This window comes from Arachis stenosperma, chromosome 6, assembly GCF_014773155.1.
Source record: "Arachis stenosperma cultivar V10309 chromosome 6, arast.V10309.gnm1.PFL2, whole genome shotgun sequence".
NCBI classification, from domain to species: Eukaryota; Viridiplantae; Streptophyta; class Magnoliopsida; order Fabales; family Fabaceae; genus Arachis; species Arachis stenosperma.
The window spans coordinates 100,620,762-100,631,683 of record NC_080382.1 but is presented as its reverse complement, the minus strand read 5'-3'; the positions used below and the strand labels follow the sequence as shown (position 1 = coordinate 100,631,683).

The 10,922-nt window shown below is 35.1% G+C and overlaps 2 protein-coding genes across 2 annotated transcripts; one reads left to right on the top strand and one right to left on the bottom strand.

The window, feature by feature from the left end:
- Positions 1 to 536: 536 nt before the first annotated feature.
- LOC130935207 (NDR1/HIN1-like protein 10) lies at positions 537 to 1,760 on the top strand. Its single transcript, XM_057864822.1, has one exon. It carries the CDS (start codon positions 616 to 618, stop codon positions 1,300 to 1,302), a length of 687 nt encoding a protein of 228 aa, XP_057720805.1. The 5' UTR covers positions 537 to 615; the 3' UTR covers positions 1,303 to 1,760.
- A 695-nt stretch (positions 1,761 to 2,455) lies between these two features.
- Positions 2,456 to 4,765, bottom strand: LOC130934331 (uncharacterized). The gene is made up of 2 exons (XM_057863911.1): positions 3,424 to 4,765; positions 2,456 to 3,354 (listed from the first exon to the last, which is right to left on the bottom strand). Exons 1-2 carry the CDS (start codon positions 4,763 to 4,765, stop codon positions 2,456 to 2,458), a joined length of 2,241 nt encoding a protein of 746 aa, XP_057719894.1.
- Between the last annotated feature and the right edge of the window lie 6,157 nt (positions 4,766 to 10,922).

Below are 10,922 nucleotides of genomic sequence, written 5' to 3'. Positions count from 1 at the left end.
ACGTGGCATTACATATAAGTTTGAAGAATTAGTATAGGGAGAATATTTTAAGGAGGAACAAACAATATGGAGCAGAGAGTATGCGTAATACTAATATTAATTAATATCATAAAATATGTCTCACCTAATATTCTAAGCTAGTACAAAAAGTGAAAAGAAACCTAATCCTAAACGGAAGTGAATGCATGAGAATTAAGTTGGAACACAAGAAAAAGAGAGGAATCAAAGGGAGCAGCTGAGGGAGGTTGAAGAATCATTGCCTTTAGAAGTTTCCACGAACTAACTAACCACACAGAATTGCTCCAATTTTGATTTATTCACGCGCCTCAAAACCTCTCTCTCTCTCACGCACACACAAACACAAAGCAACCGCGTCTTGCATGTTTTCTGTGTTCTTACGGAAGCACCCAAACACGCGTTAATTATTTAGTGACCATACTACTCTTCTTAGCTTCTTGCCGGGTTACTTGCGGTTAATTTTGTTGACTATTTAAACGCGCTTTTCCACTAGTTATAGCCTCTTTATAAACACCATTTCTCCCCTCATTTGTCATAAACCAAACACACCTTAATTATTAATAGTTATTATTCTTTCCTACAAATCATCAGAAAACCATGTCTGCGAACCAGCCACAGCTCAACGGAGCCTACTACGGCCCCGCCATCCCCCCTTCTAAATCCTACCACCGTCCGGGACGCGGCGGTGGCGGTCTCCTCGGCTGCTGCTGCGGCTGCATCTTCAGCCTCATCTTCAAGCTTATCCTCAGCATCGTCATCATCATCGGCATCGCCATCTTCATCTTCTGGCTCATCGTTCGCCCCAACGTCGTTAAGGTCCACGTCACCGACGCGTCCCTTACCCAGTTCAACTACAGCGGCAACACCTTAAATTACAATCTTGCCCTCAACTTCTCCATCCGAAACCCAAACAAGAAGCTCGGCATCTACTACGACTATATCGAAGCCAGAGCGCTGTTTCAGGATTCTAGGTTTGACTCTGACCTCTTGCCTACCTTCTACCAGGGGCACAAGAACACTACCGTGCTGGCCCACGTGTTCGAGGGCCAGCAGGTGGTGCCTCTTAGCACCGACCAGGTTTCCGAGCTAAACAAGGAGAACAGCAAAGGAGTTTATGATATCCGAGTGAAATTGTATTTGAAGGTGAGATTTAAGCTTGGTGCAATCAAGACCAAGAAGGTCAAGCCAAGGGTTACCTGCGACTTGCAGGTACCTTTGACTTCTTCCAAAGGTGTTTCCTCTTCTGATATCTTTCAGACCACCAAGTGCGATTGGAGTCGCTGATTGATTTATTAATTACTTTTATGCTTTTGTTTAGAAAAATGCTATATCAGTAGGTATATACTGTAGACAATTAAATTACTAACTGCAGTTAAACGCAAACGATTTCTTCGTTTAAAAGCAGTTATTGATGTAGTTGTCCAGTCTATAGTTGTTAATATAGCATTTTTCTTTTCTGCATGTATATGCGTTTGGCAGTGTTGCCTTGTGTTTTTGGCCTTCTTGTTTTTTAGACGGGATATTTATTCATTGTTTATTTGGACATAGCTATACATTATAGTCATACACCTTGACTTATTCAAGGATTTTATTACACTATGTACGTTTATTTTATTTTATTTTTCATATCCTCCGGTTCCATTCAGTGGAGAGGATTTTTGGCATTATTATACATTTATCTTGTTATTATTTGTGAATAAATAAATAAATAAAATATGAATATCCCCTCGATCTTACGTAAATTAGTTAGTTCTCCGGTTTCTCAAGTTGTCTGTTAGCCATGTGAAAATATATTGTTAACGTAATTGTGCCGTTATCTTAATCTTTACAAGGTCACATATCACAATGAAATCACATTTTCTATCCTTTTCTCCAATCGCGCTAATGAGAAAGATTCAATTCTGAAAATATCCAAACAGGATCGGAGCAAGATTAATAATATGTAGTATAATATAATGCATTAATGCTACAGAAGCGCAGGTTAGTAATAAGTATAGCGGTATTCACACGATATATACTTTTTTTTTTTTTTTGCAGTCCGCTAGTATCCAAGTAGGTACCAGCTACCTTAGAACAATTTTTTTAAAATTATTAAAAAGTAAAATTTTTTATTTTTAAAAATAGAATTTTAAATTTGTAACCATTTCTAACAAATAAAATTTTGAATTTTTAAAAATAGAATTTTAAATTTATAGTTGCTTCATTAATGTGAAACTCTATCTCATTCCTTCTCATCGTGTCACCCAGTGACGGATCCAGAAAATTTATGGTAGGGGGCAAAAATAATACACATTATTATCAAAATATATATTAATTTAAATTTAAAAATATAAAAGTGCACATTAATTATTTGAATACAAAAAAACCAAAAATTACATTAGCTGCTAACTTTCTTCGCTTCAAATCTTGAAGGTACTTCTCTTCTTGTTTTCATATTTTAAAAATGTTGAATAATTGTTTCATTATCAACTTGATTGAATGTCTCTCTTTCTATATATGTAACTAAACAATCATTCAACCACTCATCTCCCATTCGATTACGAAGTCGACTCTTTATGATATTCATAGTAGAAAATGTTCTCTCAACTGATGTTGTTGCCACAGGTAGAATCAAAGCTAATTTCAACAGAAGAAATACCAATGGATAAACAATATGCTTTTTTGTCTCAACTAACTTTTGAGATAGTCCACTGATTCCATTTATATTTGAGAATTGATCATCAAGACGCATATCCAATATAAAATTCTCAAGTTGACTATCAAGTGCCAAAAGTTGAGTAGAAGAGAATTCATGTGGATAAAATTCAGCTAAACGAAGCAACTTCTCCTTATCAAATGCAAAAAATGAGTCACTTGGATTCAAACAAGCTATACAAAGAAGTAGCTCGGTATTTACCTCTGTAAAACGATTGTTAAGCTCTTGAAGTTGTCTATCAATCACTTGATAAAATAATTCAACTTGAAAATGATGCAAGTTTGAGACCTTTTGGATTTTGCGCCTTGATCTTCCTTGTGTTACAAATATATCATTCATATTTAGAGCAAGAATATTGTGACTATCACAAAATAGTAAAACTTCGTTGAGCAAAGAGGACCAACCATCGTCTCTTATACTTTGCAATCGTTGCTTGGACACTTTAACCAATGTCATAGCATTTATAATGTCTTGATCACTTCTTTGTAGAGTTTGAGACAACTCATTAGTAACTCCTAATATACTTTTCATCAAATGTAAATTGAATACAAATTCAAAAGATTGAATATGATTCAATAATTGGCATGCTTCAGCTCTTTGTTCAGGATTATTTCCATCTTCCTCAATAACTTCAAGAACTTCTACCACGGAAGAAAAAATAGAAATCAAGCTAAGTATTGTACCATAATGTGAGCCCTATCGAGTATCACCTGCCCTTTTCAATGTTGTTTCTTGATTTAAGCCACGCCCACTAGAAACATCTCCATTTTGTAATGCAACAATTGTCTTTTGCATTTGACTTTCACGAAGCATGTCTTTACGTTTACAAGAAGCTCCAACAATATTGCACAAACTAGTAAGCAAATTAAAAAGTAGTGCAATTTCGACCTGTTTCTTTGCAACAACCACAAGTGCTAATTGAAGTTGGTGAGCAAAACAATGAACATAAAAAGCACAAGCATTTTCTTTCAAGATCAAACTTTTTAAGCCATTAAATTCTCCCTGCATATTAGTAGCTCCATCGTAACCTTGTCCACGTATTCTTGCTAAACTTAAATTATGCTTTGTTAATAAAGATTCCAAAGCTACTTTTAACGACAACGCATTTGTGCTAGAAACATGGACAAGGCCAAGAAATCGCTCCATTACAATCCCTTCTTTGTTCACATACCGAAAACAAACATCCATTTGCTCTTTAACAGAAATGTCTTGAGCTTCATCAACTAAAACAGCAAATAAATCATCTCCAAGATCATCAATAATAACTTTAGTAGTTTCACTTGCAGCAGCTCTAACAATATCTTTTTGAATTTTAGGTGCTACTAGCTTAAGGTTTCCACGAGCATTTTTGAAAACACGATCAATCTCTGTATTATGTTGAGCAAGAAAGTCAAGAAGCTCCAAAAAGTTACCTTGATTATTTGAATTGTGCGATTCATCATCACCACGAAAGGCCAATCCTTGTCGCAATAAGAACCTAATGCACTCAATTGTTGCTGTCAAGTGAGTTCGGTAATCTCTTTTAGCTTGGTCTGAATGCTTTTGAAAAACAACTTCAATATGTTGTTTTTGCTTCATGAGTGCTTCGCATTTTCTTCGAGCTTGATTATGAGCACTATCATGATTTCCAATATGTGTTTGTAATCGCTCCTTCTTTTTCCAATTTGAAAAGCCCTCTTTTACAAAAGTATCACCACTCACACCATCAGGTTTCATAAGATAGCAACAGAGACAAAATACAGCATCTTTTGAAATACTATATTCCAACCAATTGCCAAATTCATCAAACCAATCAGCATTAAATCTACGGAGAGAAGTTTCAAAATATGTTTGTGGAAAATCATGTTCTCTTGGTTGACAAGGACCTTTTTGCAAATAAGCTCGTCTAACTTCATCTCTGACATTTGGATCATAATTTGAAATTTTGGGTCGTTGTCCAGGATCAGCTACCAGACTTTTCACATTGAATTCTAAGAACTTCTTTTTATTAGAAGAGACTAATGGAGTGACTTCAGATTCTAGTGGTAGCTTTCTTTTGAAATATTTCTCCATTACTATTTCTAAAATTAAAAATATATATTCTAAATTAATAAATTGATCAATTCACTTTAAAAATTTATATGCAATCTAATTACATATAATAGAATATAACGATAAACAAATAAATAATAAGGATCACTAAATTGAGAATAAAATAAAATATATAAATTCATGAAAAGAATAAAAAATAGATTAATACCTAAACTATAATTGTTTGAATTAAAATTTGCAATTGAAAATATCAAAAAGAGAAACAATGAAATTGAAAGATACATAGAGTCATAGAGAGCTATATAAAATAAAATAGAGAATTTAAAATTTACCTTTTGATGAAGAGAAGATGACCACTAGACAAGGAATAGAAAAAGAAGATTAAAAATATGAAACTAAGAAAAGGGTTTAAGAGAATAAATGAGTGACGGCTAGGATTTAAAAACAGAAGAAGACTAAATTTAATTAGGTTAACTAATAGTTAAAATCATAAAAAGATAAAATGGGCTTAGACTTTTAATAATTGGGTTTAGTTTATTTGTAGTGGGGTCATTTAAAATTTAAAGTGGGGGCATATATATATATATATATATATATATATATATATATATATATATATATATATTAGGTTTAAAAATATCAAATATCACTGGGGGCAAGTGCCCCCCCATTCATGAAGGTGGGTCCGTGCCTGGTGTCACCGATATCTCGTCTTCAACCGCCCATCACACTGCTACTATATTCTCCGCCACAATTTTTCTGTGTACTGTGCAGGGTTCACCTGCATTGAAATATCCAAGTTTAATAAGAAAAATATTCCAACTTAATAGTAAAAATATTCCAATTTAAAAAAAAACATGTAATTAAAAATTTAAAATTTAATAAAAGAAACATCCACTATAAAATTTTTATTTGTTTGTAGAAGTTTTTCAGTGGAAGATATTACAAACTTCCATAATATATTTTATTAGTGCCAATTTGTAAAACCTCCTTAAATTATTAACAAAATATCTCACTGCTATTAGAAGACTCTCAACTTAATCAATACTAAAAATATTCCAACCCAAATAAATGTTAGCCCATAATAAAAATTAAAAAAAAAAAACATTTAAAAGAGGGCTTCGAGCGAGAGAGGGAGAGGGACCTCAATGAAACCCTAAAATCTCGAAATCATTGCCTTCATCATTCATATCCTTGCCGCCGATGTCACCTCTGTCAACGTGTCGTCGGTAGAGTTATGAATGGCGGACGAGATAATCGTAGAGTCTCTGAATTCGTTGACCTCTGGACATAGTATTTTAGTGACGATTCCATTCAGATTGTTTCGATAATGCTTTACATATTTTGCTTCTGCATCATCTTTCACCGCTGGTTGTGCCGTTGGTTCTGCTTTTCCTTCGGTAGCTTGAAGCACTCAGAGTGTGATTTGGGCGCATATTCAGTGGTGCTAGCTGAGGAGATCAAGAAGGCAAGCTAGCGAGAGTCTCTGAAAGCTTTGATTGAAACTACGTTCAAAGCTATCAAATTTCATGGAACTATTTTTCATGTCATGTGAGTTTATTACAATGAGGATTTATTCCTAATTTTTCTTGTTCTTTTCTTTCTTCAATTCTTCAATTTTTTTAAAGATATTAGTTTTTGTGATAATTTGATGATATAGTTTGGCAAAGGTATATACAAATTCCACTTCTTATGTTTTAATATACTCTTCTCTTTTGTAAATATTGTAAAACTTGGTTAATTTATGGTTAATTAACCATAAATTAAAATATATTCTAGAAAGTGAGGAATGAGATTTTTATGGTTTAATGTGGTAGAGAAATTTAAAACGAGAATTTTGACACCAATTTTAAAGAAAACGGCCCAAGATTGGGGCGAACGGACCAACCGAACCCAAGTTGGGTACAAGGGCCCAGCCAAGCCTCATTTATTAATGAGAGCTCAGCTCTCTTCTCCCCAAAACAACACACACACGCTGCACAAAGAAAGGGAAAGGGGGAAGATTGAAAACCCTTGTTCCTATTCACTTCCAACTTCCATGGTTGATAACTTTTGATCTGGAGCTCCGATTGACGCACCATTTGCGGTCACGCTACCACGGCGTCGAGCTCTACAAAACTCATACAAGCAATCTTGAGGTAAGCCATATTTTCTTCTTCAAATTTTCAGCCTTGATTTTCAAATTTCTTAGGCAAAATGTTGAGATTTTGAGCTCCTTTGTGTTATAGGATCTAATTAGCTTGAGGGGAAGGCTTGTTCTTACTCCCTTGATCCTTGGGTAAGGTAAGAGACCTCAAAACCTAGTAAGAATATTGAATTTGAGGTATTGAGTATTGAGTTATTGTGTTTTAATGTGATATTATGGCTTAAGCTTTATGTATATGTGTATTGGAGCTTGATTGGTGGTTTTGGAAAGCATGGAAAGGAAATTGGTGCTTGGAGATCTGTTATTGAGGCCTTGAGAACCTTGAAAGGTGGAAATCTAAGTGTTCCGGGTGGAACGGGAATCGACCAATGTATGGTTTCGGTTTCCTGTATCTAAAATGTAATGTGGTTGTGAAAACGTAGGCTAGTGACCCTAGAATAGGACTTTGGAATGTTTATGTAATTGTTGGATAATCTGGGTTGAGTTGATTATGTATGAATGATGATGGAATTATCTGTGAGTGGTTGTATTGGTTGATAATGTATGAACTTAGTGGCTTGTGACATGTTGAGATATTTAATGAATGAATTGGATTGTGATGGATATATGGTTTGATGTGTTTGGTTGATGAAAAGGTTAAAGCTCTTGTGATGAGCATATTTTTGGAGTATCATATTGATATATGAAAATATATGGTGATTGATTGTTGTTTTGGAAATTGAGAGAGGAAAGAATAAATATAGAATTGAGTTATGGAATGTTGATTTTGATATGAGATTTGGTTAAATATGGTAGAATTGGTGGGTTGATGATTAAAAAGGGGTTTGGAAATGCTTAGGTTGAATGGTTGAGTTTTGGGTTGATTTTTGTATGGATTGGCAATTGTATGTTTGAAAATGGGGAGTTTATGTGTTTTGGTAAAAGTAAAATTTTAGTGAACTTCAACGGATCATATCTTGAGCAATTGTTTTCGGAATTTGATGACTTTATATCAATTGAAAGATAATTTCATAAGCTTTAAAATGGTTTAAATTTGGATGAAATTGGAATTTTGTGGAAGGAGATATGACCGTTGGAAGTTTGGGTTAAAAATCTGAATTTTGCAACTTTTGTAGAATTTGTGATTTCTGGTTTGTGTGCGCACGCACAGCCCTGTGCGCACGCACAGCCTTATGCATACGCACATGCGGAAACAGGGCTACTGGTGGCAGCGCTAGCACACCCTGTGCGCACACACAACCAACGAAGGATTTCGAGTTGTGCGTATGCACAGGTCTGTGCGCACGCACACGTTGGAATTGGCATACTGTAGGCGGCGCTAGCACACGTTGTGCGCGTGTCCCACCCTGAACATTTTTCTTTCTGTGCGTACGCACAGACCTGTGCGTACGCACGCGACCCAGTTCTTTTCCAAAACTTTGTTTTCAAGCTCTTCACATTCCCAACAAGCTCGTAACCTTCCGAGATGTTATTTCATGATTATAAATCCCCAAATTCATCCCTTAAACCTTGAATTGGTATAGAACGCCTAGTGATTGAGAGTAACTAGGGGAGAGGGTAACTTGTGGAAGAAGAAAAGGGATGTTATGATGAATATGATGAATGATGATGATATGAGTTGTTGAGGAGGGTGGTGGAGTGCTGTATATGAGATGAACCGAATGGTTGAGCATGTTATGAGCCGAATGGCGGTGTATGTTGGTGATTATGGCTGATTATGTACTATGATTTGAAAGCCGGATGGTTGAGATGAATATTAATGTGTGGCTGTGATTTAATGCATATATGCTGAATTGAATTGTTGATATTATGATTGTTTGTACTCCACCTATCTGAGATATGAGTTTCCCTGGGTGAAAGCAGTGGCTAGCCACCACGTGCTCCATGTGGAGACTCGATACTCTGCTGACCCTATGTCGTAAGTGTGGCCGGACACTGTGAAAGTTACGGATGAGCTCGCCCCCGTGAATATACACCAGTGAGGGTGTTGGATATATATTATAATTATGTTTGTGGATACTCGAGTTGGGGATGCGCGACAGAGGGACAGTTCAATGGTTAGCTACCAGGACTTGTCGGATTGGCTTTATAATCGACATATGAGACTCATCAACCACTAGGACAGGCATCCATCATATGCATTATATGTGATTTGTTTAGAATGCCTAATTGATTGCATCATTACTTGCTAATTGCCTTATCTGCTTCCTACTTGTGCATTCTTTGCTTGATATACTTGTGTTTTCTTTTCCACTATTGTTGGCGGTTGGGAGGTTTGCAGGATTTGAAAAAGGGATAAATAGTTAGACTGAAGATCCTTAAGTTAGTCGCCTATTTACATTTGTTATGGTTTAGTTATGTTTATACGCTTTGGTTATAATCTGGAAGTTCTAGGATTGCCTTCGACTTTCCCAGGACATTACATGTTAGATATTTGGGCACTGTTACCATGCTGAGAACCTCCGGTTCTCATCCATGTAAATTTTGTGGTTTTCAAATGCAGGACGTGAGACTCCTTGCTGAGGCATGCTGGAGACTTCCTTTTGGCGGAGATCCTTAGCTTTCGGGGATTTTATTTTGATCTTTTATATATATATATATATATATATATTTGGTATTGACTCCTCTTAGAGGTTATTTTGGAGAAACAGGATTTGTGTAATGTCTTTTGGGTTGTCTTTTGGGATTTCCTTACTATACATGTATGTATACTGTATGCTTGGACCGGTTATCTTCGCAAGCCACATCCCGAGTCTTGATATATGTATTTTGGCACTCTTTTGTATATCTCTTTACTTTAGCTTAATCTCTATCTATTTGTTTACGTTATCGATTGGAGTGTTGCGCTTTTCGATTGAAACGGGTTTGATTTACCCCCTTTTTTTTAAAGGCTCATAATGTATGAACATTTTTGCAATACTATACGTACTAAATTTTATTTTAGAGGTCGTAATACCTCGCCACCTCTGTTTTATGAGTTAAGCATAAGACTCTGTGTGGTAGGGTGTTACAAATATTTCAGGTCAAGAAAAAGGATTTGATATAGATTTAATTAAGTTGATTTGATATATTATAAAGGTGAAGAAACATAAATGAAAAATTGTTATTCTCTATTGAAAATTTCTATTTCTTTATGAAGTAAAAATGATGTTAAGGTTCATAGTTTAGGTGATCTTTAGGTTCAACTGTTTTCATTGGAGGCTATTCTCTTTTATTGATGCAATCTTGTTGAGATATATCTATAAATTAAGTGTTTAGTAATTTGTCGATTCAAATTTCAGAATGAGAAATAGTTATCTTTTGTATGCCTTCAAGATGTACCATTTTTTATTGATCATGGTTGGTAGAAAAATTTTTAAAATATAGGTTTAATTACTCTATTGGTCCCTATAGTTTTACTAAAATTTTAATTAGATCCTTATATTTTTTTCTTTTCAATTGAGTCCCTATACCATATCAAATTTCATAATTAAGTCCCTATCGTTACAAAAAGTTAAAGTTAACAAAATATTTTGTTAAATAAAATGAATATACCACATATAAAATAAAAAATCTAAAAGATAACACTTTTTATTTTTTAAATTACAAAACTGTCCTCAAATCCACCTTTTCGAGAGAGAATTCCAAAGAGAGAATTCCACGCCATCCACCTCTTGCATCAAATCCACTTCTTCAAGAAAATTCTAGAGAGAAATATGCAATCGGAAAAACTTGGCAACGGAAAGATACTCTTCGGCGTTTTGCTCTATGCCGGAGCTCTATTGAGGGAGAAAATGTCACTACAAGAAAATAGGCCTATGGCCACACTTTTATGAGGGTGGCGATTGATTAGAGATTCGGCCACATTTTTCTCACCACGCTTCAAAAACTTGTCGGCATACTTTTGTGAGCATGGCAATTGATTACAGATACGGTCACGTTTTTTTCTGCCACGCTTTAAAAGCGTGGCCATAGAGAGAAACAGGGACATTTTGAAAGCGTGGCAACAGAATTTCATTACAGTAGCATTTATAAAGTGTGACCATATCCTGT

What these genes read in the sequence shown, in the direction of transcription:
- LOC130934331 (XM_057863911.1), bottom strand. Translation starts at nt 4,765, where the DNA reads ATGGAGAAATATTTCAAAAGAAAGCTACCACTAGAATCTGAAGTCACT. An exon ending in AACAACATTGAAAAGGGCAG is followed by an intron (nt 3,355 to 3,423) that starts GTGATACTCGAT and finishes CTTCCGTGGTAG; the next exon opens with AAGTTCTTGAAGTTATTGAG.
- LOC130935207 (XM_057864822.1), top strand. Translation starts at nt 616, where the DNA reads ATGTCTGCGAACCAGCCACAGCTCAACGGAGCCTACTACGGCCCCGCC.